General features: G+C 38.8%; 1 protein-coding gene across 1 annotated transcript; it reads left to right on the forward strand.

Moving 5' to 3' along the window:
• The first annotated feature begins 4,085 nt into the window (after positions 1-4,085).
• SLC6A4 (solute carrier family 6 member 4) lies at positions 4,086-27,182 on the forward strand. Its single transcript, XM_074922897.1, has 14 exons — positions 4,086-4,240; positions 10,939-11,555; positions 12,256-12,390; positions 13,371-13,590; positions 14,004-14,142; positions 14,526-14,660; positions 16,563-16,666; positions 17,361-17,488; positions 17,856-17,968; positions 18,739-18,870; positions 20,019-20,118; positions 20,489-20,589; positions 22,586-22,753; positions 23,467-27,182. The coding sequence occupies exons 2-14, from the start codon at positions 11,093-11,095 to the stop codon at positions 23,539-23,541; spliced, it is 2,013 nt and encodes a 670-aa protein (XP_074778998.1). The 5' UTR covers positions 4,086-4,240; positions 10,939-11,092; the 3' UTR covers positions 23,542-27,182.
• The last annotated feature ends 259 nt before the right edge of the window (positions 27,183-27,441 follow it).

Below are 27,441 nucleotides of genomic sequence, written 5' to 3' on the forward strand. Positions count from 1 at the left end.
TTTCTGCTTATGACATTACACCAGTTCTTTTATTTCCTTTATGCTATCTATGAGAGGGATAGCAGCCAAAGAGAGTTAACTTTTTCTCCGGAGTTTAACTAACATTTCTGTTGCCCATGGCAGCACTGATGAGGATTGAGTTTGACAAATTAAAAATGCTTTCCAAGCCAGTTTTTGTTAATTTGAGTATTTAAAAAAAGTATTGTCCAGCATGTGCTTATCTCCACCGCTCTTGCCCAGATATTTCCCTGTACAGCTTATACAATAGTAAGGTTTTTTTTTTCCTTTCCTTCAAATAAGCACAGAAAATCCACATGGCTAAAACATGTTATAGGAAATGAAGGCAATGTGGCAGAAACTGTTTTGCCCAGCAGTTTTATAAGTCCTCTGTAAGGAGGAGTGGGGAAGAAGAGGAGAAATAAGTATGTCAAAGTGAGAGCTGCATTTCTTCTGCTGAGGGCTCTTAAGGGCAGTTGAACAAACTGTTCTAAGGTTCATGCTGATGACACTAATTCAAGGCTGGCACAGTATGAGGTAGGATAGTCTCTGTTTTGCTGATGTCTGGTAACAGCCCATGAAAACCAGTGCTGTGCATTTGGTAAGAATCAATAGCTGCATGCTCTGGCTGAGTAGCAGTCCTTGTTACCCATAAAGCAGACCATCATACAGGCAAGTGGGCTTGTTTTTAAACTACTTTGAAACATGAATAAAATCAGTATGTATAAAATGGTTTCCCATTAACAGCTCCTGTTGATGTGATGTTCACTGGATCGCTCTGCCCTTTAGTCCTAAAGCAAAAATCACTGATGTGATCAGCAGCCCTCAACTGGGGGATTAATCCATGACCGAGAGGCCGTAGGCTCTGTACGGAGGCTGAGGAAGTTCTCGGTGTAGCGTGATGCATAGCTGGACCCAGAGAACCTCCATCTCTTCAGTGCCTGGCAGTCAGAGCACAGCCTGGAGGTGACAGAATGGACTAGCAGACAGCCTAGCACCTCTCCAGCAGAGTCATATGGGGAACAGACTACTTAACTCCTCTCAGTTTGCAGGAAATGGTTCAGAGATGATCAAAAATTAAACTCTTTCCAACTGATGGAATGGTAATAACGTGGGAATAAGCCTAACTTGCCACAGGTTCAGTCTCTCAGCAAAGAAGGCTCTATGCCTTATGAACTGTAAACCCAGATTAAAAAAATCTGATAAACATGCTTAGGTTAGAATAAAAACCAATCCATGCTCCAATTTCATTGATGCTTCTTCCTTTAGTTTATATCCTTTGCAATCCTTAAGACCTTCGGATTGTTGAGGAACCAACCAATTAACAGATAGTTTCCTTTTCTGGTTTGTCATCCACACAATGTAGCTTTCATGTGATAATTCAAAGACAGTTCCTTTGACAGATGGAAAATCTTGACAAATAATGTTATAAAAGTCAACTATCTCAGATTCCATCAAAAGTCAGAAGATAATCAACACTAAGAAAAGGAACAGGCAGAAGCAGAGGGTATGTGTAGTGGCGGTTTGTTGATTCTCAGAATTAATTTCTCAAAGCAGTTCTAGTGGAAATAGCAAAACCTCTCCAAAAACCCCTCTAACCCCCAGATGTATATCCCAGCACAGTCAGCTTAGAAAATAGCAGGGAAGGACAATCAGAATTTCTTTTATCTGAAAGCCAATCTTAATAGCTTCTAAACATAGTCTGATTCCTAACTAAGCAAAAGATAGGAACAAATAAATATTTTAGGATTTGTTTTGTGTTATTTGGAAGATTATTCCTATCCTCTTACTGGCAGTGAATCAGACACGCTCACAGAATTACTATTAATCTCTTAGTACAGCTGGTACCGCTGTTATTAGGTAATTTGATTGATGCTTCCCAATCTTGTCCTGGCATTGGTAACGGGAATCTACAGCTGCTTTATCTGTGGAGAACTGTGAAAGTGTTTGAAGTCATAATCTTGTGTAAAGTCCCTTTTCTTCCTCTAGTTTTTTTGTACCTTCCCTAAATCACTAGGGTTTTGTCTGCCAATGCACAGATGATTTCATGAAATTCTGGAACTGCCTCAGTACAGGACCTGAAAGTTTTTCACAGATGGGGTAAATAAGTGTCATGAAGTTGAGGGGTCTGCTTGAAATATCAAGTCTGCTATTTATATATATTATGCCTCAAAGGCTCCAGACTTTTTTTTTTTTCATTTCTTGCCAAACTAAAGCAACCATGCTGCTGCAGAAGGCATTAATGAAAAAAATCAACTGAACATAAAGGCCAGGATAAGTCATGAAAGGTGGTTTTGTGTCCTTAATATGCTGCTTTTCGCATTAGTTATTTTTGCAGGGCGTACAAAGCTGTAAATACTGACACTGGCTGCCACTGATGTGAGCAGATGAAAGCAATTTAGCTGCAAGTGTTGACCAAGATGAATGACATGCAATAGTGTTTCAGAACTTGTTAAAAGAATCTACTCTAAGCAGAGACTAAGATGGAGAAAAACCTCAGACAAAGGTCATGATGTCTCAAGCTTTTTTTTTTTTTTAAATTGTATAATTATATAAAGAGCACAGGGACCCAAAGCCCGAAGTAGACAGAATTTATTTCTGGTAAGAGGTTAGAAAAAGTGAGTTTGGAAAATCCATTCCAGCCTCCCAGCAGTGATGAGCTAGAAATCTCTGTGAAAGGGAAGGCACAAATTCCTCATACCATCTGAACTCCCACCTCCCAAGAAAGGAAAAGCCAGCTCTCCAAAGCATGGGGTCTAATCCACAGGTGGATATTCACACATGTGAAACGTTGTACTTCAATCTTCAGAAAGATTTCGTGGGTGAGGCATGCTAATATCTGTCCTTGCAAACTCTTCAGAATAGGACAAAACAGGGGGAAGGCTGTGAATGATTATAATATGCAAGGACACTAACTTGGGGTTTTTTTCCTGTCCACAGCTAAGCGGAGATTAAAAAACCCAAAACTGTTTATTTTGGAAAGAAGAGTACATGAGGGGAATTCAAGCACAGCAGAAAAGACAAGTTAGATACTGCTATTGTCACTAAAAGAACAATGCATCTCTAACACCACTGAGGGCAATGAGCTTAATTTGACAAAACATTTTTAATATCCTGGCCACAAGAATTACTGAGAAAGCAAATTTTAACCTCCTTAATGTTTGCAATTGCAATACCTGAGGCATCCTTGAGATGGTGCAAAAGACATGCTGCTGCCTGACTGCTGCTATCATTAAGGGACCAGAAGACAGAAAAAGGAAAGTGCTAATTATATCCCTATGCTTTTCAGTTTTCAGAGTTTGTTTTCTTTTCAATTGTTTGGAACAAGTCTCTGAAAACTGGCTGCCACTTACGGCAAAGCTGCTGTTGCTCTAACAATTAGCTATTCTTACTTGTCCCCATTCTGGTTTTCCTCTTCTTTTTTTTAGCCCTAATCTACCACCTGAACTCTGGCACTATGATTTATGACTTTTTATAAACAAATGGTAAAGTCTAGGAATGAAGAAATTCTGGGTGAAAGAAGCTGCAGGGAAAAAAAAAAAAAGCATGTTTCAGAGGTTGAGTGAGATACTTTGAGGAGTAATAGAAAAAAAAGGAAATTACTTGTTGAGTTTACTGAAGTAGCAAAATGCTTTTTAAAGAATTTGTGCCTAATGCTTTAAAACAAGTATTTTTTTCTTTATTAAACTGATGTAAATGTTCGGCAATATAAATTATTCTTTCCAAGCCTTTTTATTGTGATAACATCCCACTCTTTCCTATCTTTCTGTAATCTACAGACCCACCTGCAAACTTGTAATTTACTGACTCCCTCAAAACTTCCATCCTGTTGTCTCCATCATCATCACCATCCTGTTATTTATAGCTGTAATAACTGCCAGCAAAACTGTCCCTTACCAGAAAAGCTTCCCTCCTCCTCACTCTGCCTTCACTGGATCCTGCTCTTTTGAACTGATCAGAACGGACAAATGTAGCCACCCACCTCTAGGAGGAAAACTGAGCTGCAGCCCTGGTGAAACATAAAGTTTATTTGACTGAAGTGACGCAAAAATTCTTAAAGAGCTCTTTGGCAGCAGATTATCTGGAAATCAGACCATGTGAGGGGGATTGGTGTACAAAAACCTCACCAAGATGCTGAGTTGCCCACAGGCTGAGTGCCCGAGACTCTGAAGTAAATGTGGGTGAAGGTTACTCGAGCTTGGATAACTCCAAGGAAAACGCTTCAAACCCATCCGAAGGACAGGTACTTTATACTTTTGTTTTTAACACACTAACTAAAGCCCTTTTTGACATTTAGACAGACTTCTAGTCAGCTGTCTTCAGAGCCTACCTTCTAAAGCAAGCAGATACCGGAGGTTCACTAACTTTCCCTCCTCTTTGGTTATAAAATCTGAAATACTGATGACAGTCTAAAATATGTATACTATATTTTCTTTCATATTAAATTAGCTTTTAAGGTCTTAGAGTAATTTCTAAACCACTGGGAAAATGTACGTCTAACAAAGCGTTGGGGGTACAAATGTTACATTGATTTTTGGTGAAAGTTTGCTTTGACTTTTCAAACTTTTTATGCTTTTTCTTGCTTTTCTGATGCTATATGCTCTCCTCCGTCTTGTTCAGGCACTTGTTCAGCAATTGTGAATGTTGGGAGTCAAATACTTGTAGCTGAACATGTCATGACAATTTGAAATGAGAGTTTTGGCAGTCCACATAATTGCATTACAAATGTAAAGTTTGTTTTAAATTTACCAAAAAAACCACATTAAACTATAAGGAAAAACGAAAAAAGCACAATCTGAGGAAAAAAAAAATAATACAAACTGTTATTTATTTTTAAAGGGTAAAATAAGCTTTATTAACCATATTAAGTATATTTTAAAAGGTAAACTATCCCAGCACAGTAAATTATCTAACTCAATGGGACAGGTTTATTATAAGTAATAAATGTGAAGAGTATGTCATATATATTTATAGTCGATCATGTTTACTGCTGAAACCAACTGGCTTGCTGGGTTTGCTAAGTAATATGGAAGTTTAAGTGAGGAATGCAATGTAACTGAATATATAAATAATGATGGAAAACATGTTCTGATGTGCTAAGAAAGCCTGGGGAGCAAAGGATTGTGCATCTACTGGGTTTGGGTTCTTGGAAATGTTGTGGAGTTTTTTCAGTGTGTGTTGTTAGCTGGCAGGCATTTCACCAGGAAAGGTCTCGTACACTTGGGCTTTGTCTTCTGGTGCTTTGATGAGTAAATTGACTGTAATTTTCCTGGAGAGTACTTTGTAAACTTGGCATATAGCAAATGACTGTTGTGGGTCCATTTTCTAATTGGACAGAGTGTGATGATTTTCAAATGGTTATACAAATTACTAAAAAACTGCCCCAAAACTGGAATTTAATAAACCCCCTAAATTCTTCCCACACATGGAAACATGCAGTGCATTTAAGCTCTTTCCTGCTTTCCTCCATGGAAATATAAAACACCGAGTTTTCATCAGAAAGAGTTTTAAGAGCATAAAGAAATGTTCATTCTGTATCCTGGTGCCCTTTCTGATGGTAAAGTTTTAACTCTTTTACAAATCTGTTTCTGCAGCTCTGTTGATCAGGCAATCTGTATCCTGTAGACCTTACACAACCTAACGAAGCCCATCTATGGGATAAGTGTTTCATAAAGAACTGGAGTAGAACTTGGAGCCTGAATAAAGGGGCTGTAATTTGGGAATAGCCATTAACAAGTCTCCTTCAGAGAAACATCGACTGGAAACAGTGGTGACTGTTTCTTTACTTTCTTTAGGTAAAACCATTACAAATATACATATGCCAGTGTGCATATGCTTGTGCAGCCGGTCTTTGACTTGACTCTGCAAAGGGATCTTTTATGTGAAACACCATGCCCATTAATTTATAATTAATATTCTGCCTGTGCAGAGTTATATTAAGGAACAGTGCTCTATTTATTTGGTGATGTTTGCTGTGTTATGACTTTTCCTTCGAGTTTATATAAATATTTTGAGGAAAAATACAAAAAGAATATCACTCCCTCTCTAAGCTTATCTGTTTCCTTGCACTACATATAGACACACTTGAGCCATAAAATACATTTTCTTCCCCCACCCCCCTCTGTTCTTTAAATGACTGTCATCAATTTGGCAGCATTCCCAGTACAATAGCGTCTGTCTTCTCAACAAATTTTTAAAGGTAACAATCTCATTTTGCTGCCGACTTTTTAATTTCAGACTGAAGAACGGACAAGATTATGACACAAAACTCACAGTACAGGTTTATATTCCCCTAATACTATTGCTTTCAGAAGCACTATTTTCACATCTTATTTAGCCTTATTTGGGAATACACGAGTTAATAAGAGAGAGCTCATTATTTATACCATCCTTACTTGGGTAAGGAGCCTTTTATTCTCCCCGAAGGGCCGTTGTCTCAGTGGGACTACTTGTGGAGTACAGTTCTACTCTGTTTTAGTAAGACATAGGGCTGTGTGAGGAGATATGGGTGAAGACCAGAAATGTTCACTGCTACGTTTATCAGAGTCCAGTACCTGGAAACACCCTGTTGGAGGGTCATGGTTGATACTGTGGCTCAGAGGTGAGAACAGTCCTACAGATAAACAACACAGCCTTTTCCTGTGTGGGATACGTGATTTATGTCTCGTCATACAAACTTCTGGCTTGATTTTCTAGATAAAAGTAATTTCCTCGGACTCTTTCCACTTACATACAATTGCCTGTGTGAACTGCATCTTCACTGCAAGGTGTACAAGGCAGTCAAGCAGCTTCCCAATTTTGACAATCTTAAATACTTTGTGAGAAAAGGGAGGTTTAGGTCAAGTTAACAGAAATCTTAATGCTTGATTCTGTTTGCTAACACTGTAGGCTAACTTTCTGTCTCAGAGTTCAAAGTACTTTAAGTCTTTGCAAGTGCTAGCATGTAACTGGACAGAAGTAAGGCAGATGGAGCAGCAGTGGGAGTGATGGTGATGTGAGTTCTGCTACAGGAATGCAGCTGAAACCCAGTGAGGGGCTGGTGCTCCAGCAAGCACTGGTTTATAAAATCAGCACACGGAAAAAGAACATGATTTGTATGAAGTGAAATAGATGCAAATATACAAATTTTGCAACTGTGTGAGTTAAAATGTATTTGATCATTTGGAGACGAGTAATGACTTTTGTAGTCGTGCAGTGAGGCTGAACAAGCCTTGTGCTGGGGAGTTCAGGAAGTCAGTGCTGCCCCACCTCAAATAAAGCATTCTCCAGGTGACTTGAGGCATTGAAATTTGCCTCCCTTGAAGCATCTGGTATTTGCTGCACTTCAACCTAATTGTTTTAATCTCCTAGACACATTAAAAGTCAATTTTCTCCTTTAAAAAAAAAAAAAAATCAGGAAAATAATTTTATTTTTAAAGATCTAGAAATATTTGCTTTACTACATGGGAGAGCATTAAAGGAAAGGAATTCCCACACTGCCACGAGAGGTCACTGCATGCCTCAGGAAATAAGGCCAGTTGTGCATCTCCCTGCTGGGGAAGGAACTGGACCCCAGGACAGGGATGCTTCTTGAGGATTGCCTTGACAGGGGCAAAGAAGTTGGGTTTGTGCATCAAGGGACATGCAGGGCTTTTACATCTACAGTGCTGGTTCAAGTTTAGCTCTGTGTAGGAGTAACCAAAAATTATAATTTAATTAATATTTGGCTTATGTGAACTGCGTTGGTGGCTTCAGCCAAGCTTGTAGAAACACATGTCTTCAATTATTCATCCTAGTGTTTTCAACAAACAAGCAAAGCAGGGAATAGTTGTGGAGGACACACTGGTTGTTACAGGGTGTCTCTCCAGAGCAGAGCTGAGGGTCATTCCTCTTTAGTCACTCTTTGTGTAAGGAGGAGTGCAATTCAGAGGGCTGGTAGCACAGCACCGTTCTCGTACTCCTGGGCAGCACAGAATTATGGAGATGAAAACTGCCCTTTAGAATAATCTCTGTTCGAGCTACTGGTGAGAGAAAAGGATCAGATACTTAGGGCCTCTCAAAGGAGCAAAGTTGTGTCTACAAAAAACAGATCAAAACAAAATGAAGGCACAGCTATCTTCTTCTTTTTTTTTTTTCTTCTGTAGCTAATTATGTTGGTGATAAGAAGCCAATGTGTATTTGTGTAAGAGCAACCTTTGCAACAGCTCAGATTGAAAATAGGTAATAAACTGCCATTTCTTAGAACATTCACTATTGTCATTCTAGTACCTGTAATTGCTGAGATGAAGCAGAGACTGAGGTGGGCAAAATCCTTCAGTATTAGCTTAATTGTCCCATGGATATCTTCCCTAGTGGTCCTAGAGTACTTTTCAACCCCAAGAGCTATAGTGCTGCAGCTGTTTACACTGCTTGTAGTGGTTACAATTTTTTCAGATAGATTCTTTTTTTTTCTTGAATTATAACAAGAGGAGGGGAAAAGTACATTCTCCCACAGTTTTTTACAGCATAATGACATCTTTTGATTCTGTAACTGTTCTGTTTTCATGTGCCAACTATGCTACTGTGAACACCACTGCATAGCTGTAGAGTCCATCACTCCAGAGATTTCCCAGGGTGGCTCACAAGCTGTAGTTCTGTTTCAGAAAGGAATAGTTTGAATTCCAGCTGAAGCCCCTGACAGTTCACAAATCTTTTTGCATATCTGAGGCTCAAACTACTGAAAATTCTACAAAAATATTGCAAGTAATGCGATATTTCTTTCCTCCGGTCCGCAGAAGACCAGAAGGAGCTTAGATCTGGGTAAGACAACTATCCTGATTGTCACAGAGATGGGAAATCGACTGTACGTTCAATGACCTCTCCTCAGTAAAGAAAGTGCCAAGAAGTATCGATGTGCAGAAATAAAACGTTTTACAAATACAGTGAGAGTTTAAGTCTCAGATATGGAAAATTTAGTCTCATGAGATAATGCAGCTAAATCAACATCCTTTACTGCTTTCCCATTTATGAGTAAGAGGTGTAAAGTCCAGAAGGGCTCAGATTACTTTTCCATATTCCTACCTTATACTTAACATGCTCTATACAAGGGGAGGATTGGCTGTGGCCTTTCCTAGGATTTTTATGTTGCCACCAGTGATCGTAGGACTCTTTTCATCTACATAAGCTCTTGTGGGATATTTGGAAGGTTTCGGACTCCAAAGACATTCAGGTTTTATAGTCCTGCAGGTAAAACAAACTCCTTTGCTGTAGTAGTATTCTCTGGAATTCTGAAGATGTTTCAGTCTTTGTGGATGATTAACTAATGGTAACGAAGTACTGCTCTTGTAAGAATTCAGCATTAATGATGCACTGCTTGCTATAAGATGAAAAGAACATTATCTGGGTAAAGACAGAACGTAAGCCTGAAGAACTAGAGACTTCTCAAAGTTGTAAACAACACCTTCAAGTGACTTTTCTCTAGAGAATGTGCTCGGGTTTACTCTGGAGCTTGATAACTTTCCTTCTCTTTCAGCTTGCACTGGTAAATGTTGAGGAAGAGATTTAACAAACTGTCTTTGCACAAGGCTGAAAGCTGGGAAGAACTCGAGTTTTAATACCTCTGGCAATGAGCAAATTCGAGCAATGAGCAAATAATATCCCTTCTTTCCTTTAGTTTTTTCCAACAGCTGAAAGTGAAATAATGTTTATTCTTCTGTTGGGATGTGACAATGATATTTACTGTGGTAAAATGCTTTGAAAAGGGGAAATTAGATGTAATGATAAAAATTTAATCTGTGGTGGCATCATGTCGATTCTGTAACATTTTTCTAACTATAAAGCAAGGTTACTACCCTAGGGAATTCACAGCACAGAGGATCAGCTCCTATTTCACGATTTTGTTGCGTAAAGGCAGCTGGGCATTTACACTACCTGAACAAATGAGCAGAAAACAAAATGTGATCCACTGAAACACAATTCTTTTTCTGTTCTTTTTGTCCTGAAGGAAAAGTTAATTGTTTTATACTTTTTCTTTATTTTGGGATGGTTTCTTTCCCCTGAATTATGCTTCTGGCATATATGAAGAAGGCAGGTAAAGCCAGGGATTCTCCCAGTGCCTGTTTTTCTGCTGGCAGTGGTCAGTAGCACCGGAGTAGTGCCCACTACCCTTCCTGAGGCTGGAACCCCAGTGTTAGCAGATCCAAACAGAATGAAAGATGCCTTTATTTCCCCAAAGAGTTAAATAAAAACGTGGAGACAAGTTTCATCCTTTAGACCCACATGTTAGTTTACTCAAAACCATCAGATTGAAGTTTTCTGATCTTTTTTTCCTTGTTATTAATGTTGACTGAGCCTCAAAAGATAGTTGATACAAAACCACTGAGATATAAATACTTCTCTAAACTTTCATGTGAGCCTTCTAGGTCTGCTGCTAAACATAGCAGACGCTGTGGGATTTCTGAAGAAAGGTGGTCATGAAATATGATTTGTATATCCATTGTTATCTCATATTTGTTTAATTCTTTTCCCTTCATACTGGGTGAATCCAGAAACTGCCAGTAGAAGTCACAGGATGAACTTATGAAAATACAAGCCACACTAAACTCTGCCCTCATTTTCGCAAACTGGGAGTCCCACAGCCTCCCTGAGTGTGAAACCAGTGTTCAGAGGGAGAATGTGGTGTACCAGAAGACAGCAGGACTGTGACTGCCTGTGAGTTGTCCAACAATGCACAAAGTCCAGCAAATCTGCCGGAGAGGTTATAAGCCAGGTATATCGACTTCTGCTGTAGAAGATGATGATTGCTTCATTCCTTTCTCTGTACAAAACCCTGAATGGATTATCTGCTAAATGATTCACATTGCATGCCGTGATGGTTAATGATGTCCAAAAGTATTTTGATCACAAAATCTGTCAGTTCTAACTTGAAAGTTAGCAGCATCAGCAAGCTCTGTAATGGATTTTTAACATTTTTTTGTCTCTTAGATGGTGTTTGTACGTTCGATCTGATGGATTTAAATATGGAAGAGGAATTCTAAAAGTGCTGGGAATACACTGGGAATAAAAGCGTGGGAAGAAGAGCCACAAGGGGACTCTGTTGCTGTTCATCTGCAAGTGATCAGAACAAATCTCAGACAAAATGGAAAAAAAGGCAACAAGCAATGAGACTGAGCCGCTGACTTCCAAGAAAGATGTCTTGGACTGTAAGGAAGGAGAAGATTGTAAAGAGAATGGACTTCTGGTCAGAAACCCTAAATCGGCCCTACGGCTAGTGGAGGATGGCAATAAAGTCCATCCCAGCCAGGGAGATAAAGGGGAGGCAGCTCAGATCTCCAATGGTTATTCAGGGGTTCCGAGCTCTGTTCCCTGCAATGGAATGGGAGAGGTGGAAGATGCCCAGTGCACCGCCCCAGCAGCCACAACCACCACTACAACCACCACTTCTACCACCTGCGGTGCAGAAGGCCAGCAGCAGCTGATGGAGCTAGAAGACAGAGAGACCTGGAGTAAAAAAATTGACTTTCTACTCTCTGTCATTGGATATGCAGTGGATCTGGGAAATGTGTGGAGATTTCCTTATATATGCTATCAGAACGGAGGAGGTCAGTGACTAGTTCTGTCTGCTTAATGCTGAACTTCTTTGCTTGTAAATGGATGATTTAGGGGCTTATTTTAATATCATGTATAACAAATGACCAAGGGGAAATGACTGACTTTTCAAGCAAAGTGGAAAACCTTAATACTGGGATAGAATGCCTAGACACATTAAGATGGAAGAAAAACTATTTAGCAAGATCTAAAAAAATTAGTACAACTAGAAGCTGAGAGGCAGTTAGGTGCAGAACCACCTTCCAAGAGAAATCCCTGTCCCAAGGAGTATTTTAAAATCCAATAAACCAGCCTGTCACACCCAACTCATCAGGAATGCTAGGTCTTAGACTCTCTATATAACCAAGGAGATCTCGGAAAGGACTCTAACAAAGGCATTTTACTGAAGAAATTAATTATTTTATCTGTAGCCCATCTCACAATTGTATCTGTCGTAGCCAGTACAGTCTAGGTGCATCCTATGTATACTTGTTTCAGAAATGTAAGAAGTTTGGCCTGAGTGTTGCTGTTTATTCACACTGCTAAGCAGTTATTCTTCTGAGAAATCCCATGGTAATTCAGTGTGGCACACTGGCTAGGGAGGGGATATGCATTTTCCCTGTGGGATGAAAGGAACTGTTGTTTATGGACTGCTGGTACAGTTGGAAGAGAAGTCCTGTGAAGAGTTACAATCATCTGCTTTCTTTCTTGCAGGAGCATTCCTCATTCCTTACACAATTATGGCCATCTTTGGAGGGATCCCTCTCTTCTATATGGAACTAGCACTAGGACAGTACCACAGGAATGGGTGTATTTCAATTTGGAGAAAAATATGTCCTATATTCAAAGGTAAAGAAGGGAAATGGAAAATAACTAGGAACCTTATGAATAACTCAAAGATTTCCTAAAATAGTGAAATTTTGAAAAAAATATTAAAATCTCACAAAGCACTGGTTTTAGCTGGGGTAGACTTAATTTTCTTCACAGTAGCTAGTATGGAGTTAAACCATAACACAAAGTAAGGCTTGTTCTACATAAGATTTTGGCTTTACAAAGAAAGCTTTCATAAAACTTTATGTACACCTGCAGATGTGTGTTTATATTCTCATATATGCAAATGATGTGCAACTCTCACATTGATTAGAGGCCAGTCCACTTTCTCTCACCAAAGCCTGAAAATATTAAAAAAACCCCAACCAAAACAAAAAAATGTAATTAATAAAGTAAGTAAGTAACGTTACTGAATTCAAGGCAAATAATAATAAAATTAGTTAATAATAAAATTATTTAATAAAGTCAGTAAAGTAAGTAAGTAACATTACTGAATTCAAGGCAGAACTAAAACCAGGAAAGAATTAAAGATCTATTATTTCTATTACAAAGATATTACGAAGAAATGATTCTCCATCTTCAGCCTGGGCTGTCAATTCCCATCCTACCACAGAGTCTTCTAGATTAAAAGGACCTGTTCTATATGCTTGTTTATTCTTGCTTCCAGTGTTACAGCTCTGGTCTTGTCTTTTTTTACTTACTGAGAGTGCAAGATGCCTATTTCTGAATTCCAGGAATTGAGGAACAGATGAAAAAAAACCTGTAAGCATATTCTGTCTTGATTAAGAATGGTTTTTTTGGAATCAGAGCCTGAGTGTTTCTGAAGCCACAAGAAATTCCAGTGTCATAAACATGAGAGAGAGTATATCTGCCTTCTGCAGAGCTGCCTTACACAGTTACTAATTGTAGTTGATGTGATAACCAATTCCCTCCTTTTTTTTTTTTTTTTTTTTCTAAAACTTACACTCGCTTCATGTAATTATTTCCTACCTTACTAGGGATTGGCTTTGCCATCTGTGTAATAGATCTTTACGTAGCCTCCTACTACAACACCATTATGGCTTGGGCCTTTTACTACCTCGTATCCTCCTTCACTGCGGAGCTGCCATGGACTAGCTGCACAAATCCTTGGAACACAGGCAACTGCACTAACTACTTCAGCAAGGACAACGTCAGCTGGTCCCTGTACTCCATCTCTCCCGCAGAAGAATTTTATACGTAAGTGCATGTAAGTGAGGACAGTAATATTAGACAGAACGGTGGAACGTGTAGCAAGCTTTTCTTTGGAGGGGGAACAGGGTTGTTTATTAGTGGGACCCTTTTCTGAACTATTCAAATAACTATTTGTAGGTGTATTGAAGCTTAGGGTGTATGGAGGGTTACTCTGTTTTAGAGCAGAGGTTCCCAACCACTGTCAGCTGTCACCATTTATCATTTATCGTCACTGGTGTACCATTAATATCAAACTTTTAATTTTGGATTTTATTTTTAATTTACTCTGAAGGCTTCTTATCAAGGCCTCAGGACTACTTGTAATGCTCAGACCACAGTACAGGACTGTTCAAAGCATACTTAACATAAACATTTGTTAAAAAAAAAATTCTATACTGTGTTTTTCTTTCCCTTTTCAGCCGCCACGTTCTACAGGTGCACAGGTCCGATGGGCTGGATGACCTGGGGGGCATTAGCTGGCAATTGACCCTCTGTTTATTCTTAATCTTCACCATTGTATACTTCAGCATCTGGAAAGGGGTCAAAACATCGGGCAAGGTGAATGCAAAAGCAAGACAAATCAACTCGGTACAGTCTAGTTTTGCAGCAGTTCTAAATGAGCCAATTAACTTGGCAGAAAATTATCTCAGATTGTCTTCATGACAGGAATTATAGGCTCATGTATTTGGGAAGCACTTACTGTAGAGTGACTTCTACTGTTACCCAAGTAATACAGAACAATAGTATGTTACACCGCTGTTCTCTGGACATGAACAACACTGCCAAGAGAGAGCATGGGTATAGATGTGCAAACTGTCCATTTACAGACCTTCTGAGAAGTTCACGTGATGATGTAATAAATGCCAAGAGCTATAATAACTTGTTATCACCTGTTAACTTTCTACCCATGGCACATGCTACCTTGCTGTTTTCCCTCACAGGTGGTATGGGTGACTGCCACATTCCCTTACATCATACTCTCTATCCTGCTAGTGAGAGGTGCAACTTTGCCTGGGGCTTGGAGAGGTGTCCTCTACTATGTGAAACCTGACTGGCAGAAACTCCTGGCCACTGAGGTAAAAAACATTGTGAAAGGGTAGAGATTTGCTTTTAGTCTGTCAGCGTGTATATACTTCAATGTCTGTTTTCAGCTTAGAGCATGATTAAGCAAATGCCTTAGCACAGACTTAAAAGACAAGACTGGCTTCATGTTCTTGTTTAAACAGTCATGCTATTCTTTCCATAATTATAAAGTTGGGTTTTTTTAAAGATTAGAGTCCACCATCAATTTAGCTTGAACTAATAGTAGAGTTCCCATACAGTGGTTGGATAGAATTAGTGCTATGGTTAGGAAAAAACCCCAAGTGACCAAACAATTTTTCACCAGGAAAAAATGGTGAACAGCCTGACACTGAGTGAGACACGGTGATTGCTGCTACACTGCAACAAAATCCTTTACCTGTGACAGTCACAGTGAGCAAATTAAACTTATTAAACCCTAACAACTGGTCTAGCTGCAGGTTTTTTGGCTGTGAGGGGATCATTACACACTTGGGCAGGCTCTTCCACAGCCCAACGGTATCCACAGTTGCCCGTGTTTACATAGTGCAGGTTACTAGAGTCAAAACTTCAGCTTTCTGTCCTGTGACAAGCTTTGGCAGATAAGCCCAAGGAGACTCTCTGCAGCCACCAACCAAAACATGACTCAGTAATCCATGCAAGTGCATAAGGAGAAGGAATAAATCAGTTGGGCCTGCATACATCATCAAGATTTAGAAGGAAAGGGGGCATGAGGACAAGGCTGAGCTAACCAACAAACCCCAGGCATCTGATTCAGCTTTGAATTTGAACTCTGTGGATGACAAGTAGTCCATCAGGCTCAAGGCTGCACTTACTTCACTGCCTATGGAAGTGTCTAGTGAGGAGGGTGATGGAAAAACCCCAAAGCAATAAATACTACAAATACAAAGATTAAAAATTCTAATGTTTGCAAGTCTGCTGCTGCCCAGCTGATATGGAGAGTTTTGAATGAAGAGGAAATGAAAAGACACCAGTCTCTGATAAAGCAGCATCTCCAATAAGGGACCAACATCTTCTGAAAAAGCAATAAAGGGCATTGATATTGTATTGGATGTATCTGAAGTGAGGACAGCAGATTGCAATCTGTGTGCTGGACGATGACAGAGCTCTGAGCTCTGTGGATGATACAGGATGGCCTCACACGATGGAAGAGAATATTAGAAATGAGTTGTAATGAACTCCATGTTTCAATCAAAAGAGGATAAATGAATGAGGACTTTCACCTTCAGAAAGAGTGCTGATATTGTACTTTAGGAACACTACTCATTAAGGCTATGGCCGCTTTTCAAGTACAACAGGCTTTTCATAACAAGATCATCACACTTGCATCTGTCATGGCTGCAACAAAGCTGAACTGAGTCCTAAGGCCTAGAACTGCATCCGCACTGTCACATAGATTTCCATAAATCTAGGAAAAATCTCAGCAGTGTTCATCTCCTACTTAATCTGGAGGACACACAGCCAAACAGAGGACTATTCCACAGCACACAGAGTTTGGAGGAAGGTGGCCCAACCCCACTGCAAAATCATGGATAGAAAGTTCTCTATACATTGCAAAACATGTTAAACTGATTACAGGCAAATCACGGTGAATTAATCTAAGATGCTGTCAGAAGTGAAACTGCCAGTGAGTACTTACAACAGTGTAAAGAGCTACAAGAAGTACTGCATAGGCACTAACAGCACTAAAATTATAGTGGATATTTACAACTCTCACAGATCTACAATAAGTATTCATATTTCAACATCTTGTCCTTAACAAAATGTTTGTTAGAGCCGGACTAGGATACAGGCAGACTAGTGAAAGACAGTTTTGTAGGTGTAAATGATATTCTGAATAAGCCAAACTCATTCAATCTCTTTCATGTCATTTTTTCTTGATCTTCAATATTTTTCAGGTCTGGGTGGATGCAGCAGCTCAGATTTTTTTCTCCCTTGGTCCAGGTTTTGGGGTCCTATTGGCTTACGCCAGCTACAACAAGTTCCATAACAACTGCTACCAGTGAGTTCTACCTTATTCTATAAGTAAAACTGAGTTTAAAAAAAGTAACTACGGGTATTTACAGAAAAAGAAACACAGTGCTGGTGAAAGGCACTGAATTGTCAGACCTGTGCACATACAAATCAGACTGAAGCATAACAGAAGTCCTTATTGAAAGAATCTGCAGTCGACAACATTTCTCCTCTGTTGTGCCTACCCTAAAGAGAGATAATCTCTACCGGTTACAGGAAGGAGTCTAAGATGTAGAAACCTGCCACAGCAAAATGGACTAACTCCCTGCCAAACCATCACATTATAATCATTTAATCTCAGCAGTCAGTTCAGAAGTGACTTTAGAGCTGAAAGGCAATTTATAGGTGTTTTCTCAGTATCTTAAGAAACACTAATTATAACTTGTAAAATAAAATTCTCAATTCTTTAATATTCCTATGGTAATTCCTATTTTTTTAAAACACCACTATGCATCCAGCATTCAATCTCGTGTCAGACTAACGTTACAACATCTGTTTGAAGAAGAAAAAATAGTCATGGTTGGGTGGTTTTTTTCTTTCAAATCTGCTGGGTTTTTTTTTCTACTGTGTTCCTCTAGTTTTTCTAGGATACCCTCCAGATCATTAACTCACCCCACCTGGTAGTAAACTACTCTTTCTAGCAGATGCCGATTCCCTGATATGAGTTAGGTCTTCTGTTGCAGAGATGCCCTGGTTACCAGTACCGTGAACTGCGTGACTAGTTTTGTGTCTGGATTTGTCATTTTCACTGTGCTGGGATACATGGCTGAGATGAGGAATGAAGATGTATCAGAGGTTGCCAAAGACACTGGTAGGCTACCTTTTTGTACACATCTCTCAAACTGCTTTTAAGATAGAATGTATTTGTATATTATCTTCTAGATCGAGAACGGCCCAACTTATGCAAAATATTTAGTATGTAATTTAGGATACTGCCTTACTTTATGATGAGGGCACTGTTATAAATACACAGTGCAGCTAAAAAATGATTCCATAAAGACAGCATGTAGAAGTCATAGTGCATGCAGCTTCACAGACATGGTGGTGACTGCACCCTGCAAAATCGGCTGGGGGGAGAAGTCTTCCCCTGGAAGATAACATGGTACAGCGAAGCAGCCTGTCCTCCTCGCAGCAGTAGCACGCTAACAATTATCCCTCATTCTCCATTCTGATACCAGGACCCAGCCTTCTCTTCATTACATATGCTGAGGCCATTGCAAACATGCCTGCTTCCACTTTCTTTGCCATCATCTTTTTCCTGATGTTACTCACGCTGGGATTAGACAGCACGGTGAGTAGACAGTAGGTGAGACTGTGGACCTCTCGGTATTTGGTGCATGGCCTTACCCCGCAAACATCAGAAGAAACAGAATTACAAATACTGTGCTGTCCCTAAAGGGTCTAAAGCAGGATTGGCATCTCCAAGACATCAACTTTTACTCCAATTTGGACCTAAATAGGCCTAAATAAAATGAAATTGTTTGTCAGTGTCATACCGTGACAATTAGTAACAGACCTGGAAACACAACCAAAGCACTTGATTCATAAACTCCCAGTTGAATGCACCTTCCAGGCTCCTCCTCTCATGTAAACTTACAAAGCAATTATTAAAGTCTAGAATTTTTTTCACACTAATTGGATTTAAAAGGTGGGAGCTGGAGGTGGCCTCAACAGCACTGCGAAGAGGAGATGTTCTAAAAACATGCTATGTGAGCTGTTTTTTTGCAGGTTGAGAATCAGCTCCTTCCAGGAAGGCTGAACTCAGCTGATTTCACAATCTTGGTTCTGCTGAGCCACCTGCCACTTACCAGCATCCTATGACTTGTAATACAGTACTTCCTCTGGGTGATAGGCACTTCCTACAGATATGAGAAGACTAAATCCCCACTTTAAGGAGTTTCAAGTTCTGAAGAAAAACTGTCTAAACAACAGTCACGCCAACTCTACAGGCAGAATAAAGCACCAGTGTTTTGGTGACTTAAAGCACCTTCAAGCATTGAAACATACTTTAAAGCAGTTAAAACCACCCTCTATTTTCAGTGATTTTTCCATACTTTTCAGTTTGCAGGACTAGAGGGAGTGATTACTGGAGTACTGGATGAATTCCCCCATGTCTGGAGCAAACGCAGGGAATTGTTTGTCCTTGGTCTGATCATCGTTTGCTTTTTGGGGTCATTAGCAACACTGACATTTGTAAGTATTTTGCCCACTTCTCAGCTTTCTTACTGGCAGTTTCCTGCAAACGAGATCTTGGACAGGGTAGTATTTTTTGAAGAGAGTTTCAAGAAGTTCAATTAAATCTCCAGCCTGTTTTCTTAATGCATTGGGAATCTATACTTGGAATGAATGTGAACAGTGTATCTCATTAGGAAATGTGTTGCAAAATGATCCTATTGCAATTCAGCAAAATTCTAATGTGCTACACATCATAAACGATGCAGCCACCGCTTCAACTGCTGAAGCAGTAAGCAGACAACCTTCCACATTTTGTATGTGGTTTACTTCTGGTTCTCAAAAGCTCCATGTTTTAAAATAATAATTGTTATTTTCATTTTCACAATCTTTGGATTGTATTTTGAATTAAAAAAAGAATGATTGAAACATTATCTGCCAGAAAATTCTGTAATTGACTGTTGCTCTTCAAAAATTTCTAGCAATGAGTTTCCTGGATCTCTCTCATTAAATCAGGCCAGAAATCACGATCAGTCCCAATAAATAGTCTCTGTGGGGCTTGTGGGATTTCATTTTCATAACAAGCAACATTTTGAATAATGAGTGTAATAATCATCAGGGACAAGGAAAAAATACTTGGCTTTCCTTCCTGTCATGTTTCACTCCACTTGTTCATTTATGTGTAACTCCCTTCCCATTTAAAGTGTTTGCTGTAAAAGGAGATTTAGTTCCTCTTGGAGACACAATGCTCTCCTCCTTCAAGATTCTAGATCCCAAATGGAAAGAAAGCAAGGTAACACCTTATTTCCTGTTCAGTAACTGACTCACGTTGGCAAAAGAAGGTGCCATCACAGAAAGCATGCAAAAACCCATCCCTTCAACCCCCACCACATCTCATTTGTTCATTAACATCCGTCTAGAGCAGCCAGCAGATTAATTTTTAGCTTTTCCACATGGCAGCCCCACTGGTGAAATATGTTCACAGAGAGTGACCACATCAGCAGCACGCTCAAGGATTTCACTGGCAGGAACAGCACCAGAGCAACAGAACTGACTGAATTACCCGTCTGTGAATGCTCTGCTCCAGACGAAGGCAATAATAAACAGCAGCATTACAGGATTTCCCTAACCGAGTCTTTGGCTCACTGATAATGTGGTCTCCTTTCTAGGGAGGTGCGTATGTGGTAAAGCTGTTTGAAGAATATGCCACTGGTCCAGCTGTCCTAACAGTTGTGTTTCTGGAAGCAGTTGCTGTGGCCTGGTTCTACGGTAGGTCTGCTGCCACGTTGACAAACACTACCCCAAATTCCTGAGCTTCTGCAGCGTAGCATCTCCTCTCTTTCTGCAGACAAGATCACTGATGTCTCCAGAAAAAAGTTCACCAAACCTTCTAACAAACCCACCAATTACCAAATCTATGAGAACTATTATTAATTGTTCTCTGACAGAAGTACATTTAAAAGTAACAAGAGCTATAATTCATAATAATTAAGAATTTAATATAAGTGAGAATTATAGGAACAAAACAGTCTTTTATGATGGATTCTGAATTTATTTTCTGTGCGTACAAAATGCTGTGCATCTACTTAGGAAAACCTTCTATCTGCTGTCACCACTCTCCTCCCACCTGTCTCCACAGGCATCACCCAGTTTTGCAACGATGTGAAAGAAATGCTAGGCTTTACCCCTGGCTGGTACTGGCGAGTTTGTTGGGTAGCAATTAGTCCCATCTTCCTTCTGGTGAGTTTTCTTTATAGCTTTTTCTTTCCAGCACAAGAAAATTACCATTCAACAATGCAACTACTTAGACTTCTAAAAGCTTAATTACAGAATTTTCTTGTGAAGTACTTTAGTAATAATTCTAGTTAAACCAAAAAGGCTCAATTAGTGAAAAACCCAATCATGCTGCAAGGTCTTGTTACTAAATCCCCATTTTAAGGATTTTTGTAGATGAGCTAGATAAATAAGACCAAGTTCTGAATAACTCCCTTCCTTCCCTCTGCTGAACAAAGTTACGTTGTTTTGTTGCTTTATATCTACCTCAGCAAAATGAGGCAATAAAAGATGGTGATGAAACATACTGTTGGCAGAGGTGAACCAAGATAAGTAAATACACTGTCTCAGCAACCACTGACTGACAACTTTAGAATATCCCACTTAAATTTTACAGCAGTTAATTGCAACCTTTATAAATCTATAATTTGGAATTGGAAATGCTGTTCCAATGTTTGACTTGCCAGTATTATTGATAACGTTTTAATGTAAAGTGTTCATTTCCTGATCCAAAATTAGCTCATGCTATCTTTTATGTTACTAGCTTTAGTGGGAGCAGAACAGGTCAAGACGGGAGTTTGTGAAGCACAGAATGTAGACTTAAGACCTACACAACAAATTCAAAACACTTGTAATGATCAGTGTACAATTAACAGATTTTCATTTTATGACTCCAAGGGAAAAAAAAAAAAAAGCTATAAATAAGTATGACACCACCAATAATTTTTATACTACTGTCCTCTTTGTGATCCTAAACCAGTAAAATAAACAGAGAAATACAGCTCTGGTGATGTGGTTACTAGGCAGAGCTATTTGTATTCTCTGTGGAAACTAAAATAAGGAAAGCCCAGAAGGTAGTATGTTATTTCTTTATTGGAAACTGTGCTGATAGTCCTGATGATATTCTGGAAAAAACTGAGTCAGAGATCCTTCCAACAGTAGTCCCAAATATTATTCCTGTAGTATTCAACTACAAGTATTTGTTGTTTCACAAGAAATTTTTCAGTCATGCAGGATATGCACAGGAAATGATCTAACAGCATTGATTGAGCTGATGACAGAATACTATATCCAAACTAGCATTAACATCTGTAAAAGCTACCGAAGATCTGAAATGCTATGGAAAAGTATTACAGAAAAGATAAAATTTGTAGAAAATAAAACTGAAAAAATTAGAATCTGTATAGCTTATCACAGAGAAAGCTGGAAGCTGATGTGATTAACACACGTAAGTACTTTAACAGTATTTGAAAGAGTATTAAAAGGGTCTACAACCCAATAAAGAACAGCATAAAACAACAACATAGTGACTGTGAGTTAAATTCAGACCAAGCAGAACTGACACTGATTATGATTAAATATGGGACAAACAGCTAAGGGAAAGTGTATCCTTCCCATTTCTGGTGGCTTAAAATTAAGATGATGCCTTTCTGGAAGCGACGCCTTAGCCACAATCAGGTTATGAGAGTCAGTACAAGAGTAACTGGATGAAATTCTGCACACTGGTACCGATCAATCTGATTTTGTCCATCTAACATATTTTTATCCTTTAAATGTACAGGTGTGGTCCTGAATTTTCTCTCTAATGCTTCTTAAGCAAGAACCACCACCATGTGTATTTATGGAACAAGCAGTCCATATGAGAATTTTTATACCTAACTCCTGTTACTGGTTGGGCTATGCTCTAAAGCTTCTGAGCTCTTTTAAACTTCCTGAAGGAAAGTCTGGATATCCACAAGTGTTTTTGGTTTGCGTTTGGTTGTTGGTTTTTGGGTTTTTTTTGTTATGTATTTTTAAAAATCCATACTAATGTCATGTAGGATTTTTTCAGTGTCGACATATGTTTAATCCTCCTCGAATCCTACTCTTTTTAGTTCAGTGTTATGCTGGGGCACAGAGTTTCCTAAAGTAAATGTGTGCCACCAAAATACATGTATTCATACTTTGCTGTTCTCTTTTTCAGTTTGTCACTTGCAGCTTCCTGTCCAATCCTCCCGAGCTACGGCTTTTTGATTATAATTATCCCTACTGGACCACAGTAGTGGGTTATTGCATAGGAACCTCTTCTATCATCTGTATTCCAATCTACATGGCTTATCGATTGATTGTCACTCCAGGAACACTTAAGGAGGTACCCACAATGTTCTGTTGTGTCTATTTGACTGTTGGGAGGAGGTGATTCTTAGAAATATTATGTGTAGATTTGCCTAGGGTCTGAGTTCTGTTCCTAGCCAGCTGATAGCTAATTGTCTTCTGCCTATTCTGAGTGACTCACAAATCTCCGCAGGTCTTACTGAGGCTGTTGACATATTCCTATCAAATATTAAATCAAGTATTTTTTTTAAGCTCTGGTGAACTGGAGGTTTTTCCTAGAAATCACAGATGAATGAGGCAGCGAAAGATTGATTCCCTTGCATATATCTCTAAGAACAAGTTTCTTTTTCTCTCCCACACTTAAGATTTCTCTGCCATAAATCTGTGGCAGCCTGTGATGACATTTTTGGGATTTCTTGTAAGTTCATGTAAATACCAGTTCAGAAAGATTATGTTCAGTTGGCTCAGGGTATGCAAGTAAACTGCAATGTCCAAAAGCATTAATAGGACATCTGTCAAACTTTGATTCAAATTATGTGTTACAATTAAAAAATAATGCTGTGCACTTCCGTAGCACCTTCCATCTTCATAGTGCTGAGATAACAGAAGTCTGAAACATCCTAGTGTGGTTCAAGAGGTATAATTCAAACCAGAGTCATCTTTTTATTATAAATCTCTTTCTAAATGGCTGTCAGGTTATCTGTTATCTCTAAAATGAATCGATTTCTAATGTTGATTTCTTTCCAACAGCGTATTCTGAAAAGCATTACTCCAGAAACAGCTACAGAAATTCCTTTTGGAGACATCCGCATGAATGCAGTATAAGCTAACCTGTTTTCTGGGGGGTGAGAGGGGGAGCATAAAATGTAATTTTCCCCATCCTCTCTCCCTGCAAAGAATTACATTTCCAGCTGAGACAACAAATGGAGGAGTTTTCTGTGGAGGTTGTGTCACTGACAACAGGCATTTGGAAACATAATGCCTCCAGCACATTTATCCAAGCAATTCAATGAAATCTACTGTGCACTTCAAACCAGACTGAACTGACTCGAGAACTAATTCATTCTGGAAACACGAGGACGTCTGTGTGCATGAGAATACCACGACTCCAGGCGTGGGTGCTGGGGCTGTCTGAAAGTGTGCATGATTGCATAAGCCACTGTAGGACGAGTATCGGCGGGTAGGATTAGGTGTAGAACCCCAAGTCTGTGGCAGTACTCCTGTTATCTTCCTCAATGTGATTGTTCGTACTGGGCAATGTCGTATTCGCTTCTAAGGTTCTAATTGCTTAAACTACATTGAAAAATACCGAAATATTTCTGATAGCCATACATTACTTAAGTAACACAGGGTTTTATAAACTAGGAAAAAAAAAAAAAAAAAAATTAGTAAATTCCCTAGGTTTGTAGTGGAGTAGACAGAGGAAGAGGAAACAATCCTGAGCAGCACTATATACAGCTCTGCATACACAGGCACAGACATTTTAATTTCCTGCATTTTGTAGAGGATAAAAGTTTTGTTAATTGTTTCTTGCATAACAAATACTACAGAAGCATTTTTTTATAACGTTGTAGGCTTCACTTTCCTTTAGACCCCATTAAGCCACAAAAACTCATCACAGCTTACTTGACAAGTACCTAAGTGGCCAGCACTTACTACACTGTTTTCCTAACTAAGCCGTTCACAGAATCATTGTCCTGACAGATCTAACACCTACACCTACAGAAACTACAGACCAACAGTGAATTTTTTTGAGTTCTGATGCCAAAAAGTAGAAAGATCTGCTTTGGTTTTTGGTTTGCTTTTTTTTTTTTTTTTTTAAATTTAATTTTGCAACTAAAATTTGCTGGAGTCTGTTGCTTCTTCTATTCTTTCCTAGTACAGAACTGAAGTTTAGAATAATCCTTTTGGCTGGCTGACACAAGTACATTAAGTACATTTAACTATACAAACCTACTTCCAAGATTTATTAGCTCATATTCTCATGTGAACATATTTGATTTTCACCCTGAAGAAGAAAAGGATTTTATTTTTTTTAACAAGAAGTTGAGTGGAGTTCAGCAGGATTGATTCTCATCAGAACTATTTATATTAAATTTCAAGGCACTGATATGCAAATTAACTTCCATGCACTTACTAACCTCTTTATTATATGCATACACATGCTCTCCAAAGGTGACTGCCCTTCAGACTGACTGCAATTGCCCGAAGTCAGTTGGAGAATAGTTCTGCTGCAGTTAGGTGGAAGTTTATCTAAACCTAAGTAGGCATCATGCGGTAAAAACCACATAGATTATAACAAAATAAAGGAGAGGATAAAAGTGTCTTGTATCTCACGGTCTACTTAGGCAACGTACTGCTAAATTCACAAGGTTATATATGCATTCATAGCAGCAAGCACTAAGAAACCTACTGAAGAGTTTATATTGGTAGGAAGAACTTGCCATACTAGAGGAAAGCAGTGAAATTCAAAGCATTTCATTGCTTCCGCCAAGGTGGTTCTCCCTTAGGTGTGCAGACACCTGTTACACTTCAGCTATTGACTTGAATTCACTTAACTTTTGGTCTCAGGCCCAACTTCCAAGAAGGAAATAAAGGGACAAGGACTGTTCTTTTGGAACTACAAACAAAAGACTCCTAAACTATTTTTAAAAAGGGAATATGTTCTTTCATTGCCACCAGGAAAAACATAGTAAGTCTGTCTTACTGAACAGTTACTCCTGAGAAATAGTTTCATAGCTTAGCCCCTAAGTATATTTGAAAAGTACTTCCAAAACTGGCTTCATTGTGAGGAAAAGAGGAATGGTCTGGAAATTTATTTAATATTGTAAAGTCATTAAGTTACTCAGAAAATTACTGAATTTTGTTAAGAACAGAATTTTCTTTATGAATTAATTAAAAAAAATACATATGAAATGTCAATGTAAGATGAATGAGGTATACACGTGTATCCAGTATCAAGTGTGAGAAATGAAGGAGAAAACCCTACCCAGCTTTTTCATTCTTCAGGCTGATGTTCAACTACTGCTGGGTATTCTTCCTCCTAAATGTGTAAGTATTTAGATAAATCTTACAGATAAAATTTCATGCCAGACTCATTAAAAAAACCCCAACCCACCCCTCTGCAAAGCCAACCCAAAACTTACAGTTCCAATTTTTGGTCATTTATGTTCATTTTATTAGGAAGGCTAACGGTGGGGACAGAAATATTTACGTTAAACATGAGCATTATCTGTATCAAAGCCAAAGTTTCTCTTTCAGCCCTTAGAAACAAACTGAAACTGGGAACGTTGTTTCTAATTGAATAATTTGCAGAGTAATAATTGCAGAAATCACTGCTATTTAGGGTGCAATGCTACTGATGTTATTCTTTTATAACAGTATTTGAAATGGCAAAATATGCATCTTGTGTTTTTTAAGATACTAATATAGGGCAGACATTGTATCTCTGGGTGGTTTTAGCACAGAATGCTGAAAAACTTCCCAAGAAATGTCACTGTTTTCTAGTGGCTTAAAAGTCAGCCAAGAAGCCCTGATATTAATACAAGCCCTGTAAGAGTCACAGTGTAATAAAGGGCAAGGTCTCTCAGCTTGAATTTCTCAGTTGAAAAATGAGAATGATGCACTGAGTACAGATGTACTGAGAGAGAGTGAAAGTATGTAGATGTGCCAAGTCACAGGAAAAACATTTATAGATTCCAGAAGATAATTTGTGATTGTTAGATCTTTGTTCTCTTTCCACTAGGATAATCCAGTGTGAGGTTTTTATGGGAACAGGGGGCAAGGAAGCCCTCCAGATGTGAATTAAAAAGGCTTTTCTTAATACAAAGATAAAATACATCCATGTTTTCATTCTGTATAAGCTGAACTTGCAAGGCAGTTTAGTCCTCATTATTTTTTTGTTACATAGTATCCTGGTTTGAAGTCTTCTAAATCTTCTTATGCTAACTTTCTTAGTGTCTCTATTTAGCTGAGTGGTTGAAATATTGAGAAATTGATTTCATTTATTTTTGTAACTTTTTTCTTCGTTTTACATATCCAATCTGAAAACATTTAGAGTAACCGCTATTTATCAGGTAGCTCAACAAGTAGCCGTACATTAAACATTGTTTTTGTACAAAAAATAGTAATATTGATACCAAATGGGCTGCACTGCAAGGCAAACAAATTCCTTTTCTTCAGTTCACCTTCTGCGTATCTATCACATGAATCTATCCTACCCTCTAATCTGAACAGTGAAAAGGAAATTCTGAAACTGGTAAATTTTGACCATGTTTGCCTTTTAAGCAAAGAGAATTAAGCTAGAGTTTTAGCTGTACAGAACTAAGTATTCCCTCCAACTTGTACATGATGCACCTGTTCTTAATTTATGCGGCTGTTTAGTTACAAGTGTTGCAAGCTGATTGTAAGTCATCAGTATGTGCCTTGTACTGTAAACTGTTATTGTAATAAATTTAATATTCATAATCCAGATGTAGATGTCTCTTGTGCCTCTCTCTTACGAGAAGAACAAAGATAAAACTCAATTCAAAGAAAAAGCAAAGTATCTAATCCAGTTTACTATCCCAACAAGGCCTCTGACAAAAAGCAGAGGATTTCCTTCAGCGTTTGAACCTTGGCCCACTGCTAAATACTCTTTCATTCGATTCCAACAGAAGAACCAATGCACATTACATTTGTCTAGACAGAACAGCAAAACCAAACTGATCCACACTTGGACTAAGT

Source organism: Athene noctua, chromosome 19 (genome assembly GCF_965140245.1).
Source record: "Athene noctua chromosome 19, bAthNoc1.hap1.1, whole genome shotgun sequence".
Classification (NCBI taxonomy): Eukaryota; Metazoa; Chordata; class Aves; order Strigiformes; family Strigidae; genus Athene; species Athene noctua.

Excerpts from the sequence above, each read along its gene's own strand:
- SLC6A4 (XM_074922897.1), top strand. The coding sequence starts at position 11,093 with ATGGAAAAAAAGGCAACAAGCAATGAGACTGAGCCGCTGACTTCCAAG. Across the intron at positions 14,143-14,525 it reads GGGTCAAAACATCGGGCAAG|GTGGTATGGGTGACTGCCAC; the intron begins GTGAATGCAAAA and ends TTTCCCTCACAG. Across the intron at positions 17,489-17,855 it reads AGAGGTTGCCAAAGACACTG|GACCCAGCCTTCTCTTCATT; the intron begins GTAGGCTACCTT and ends TTCTGATACCAG.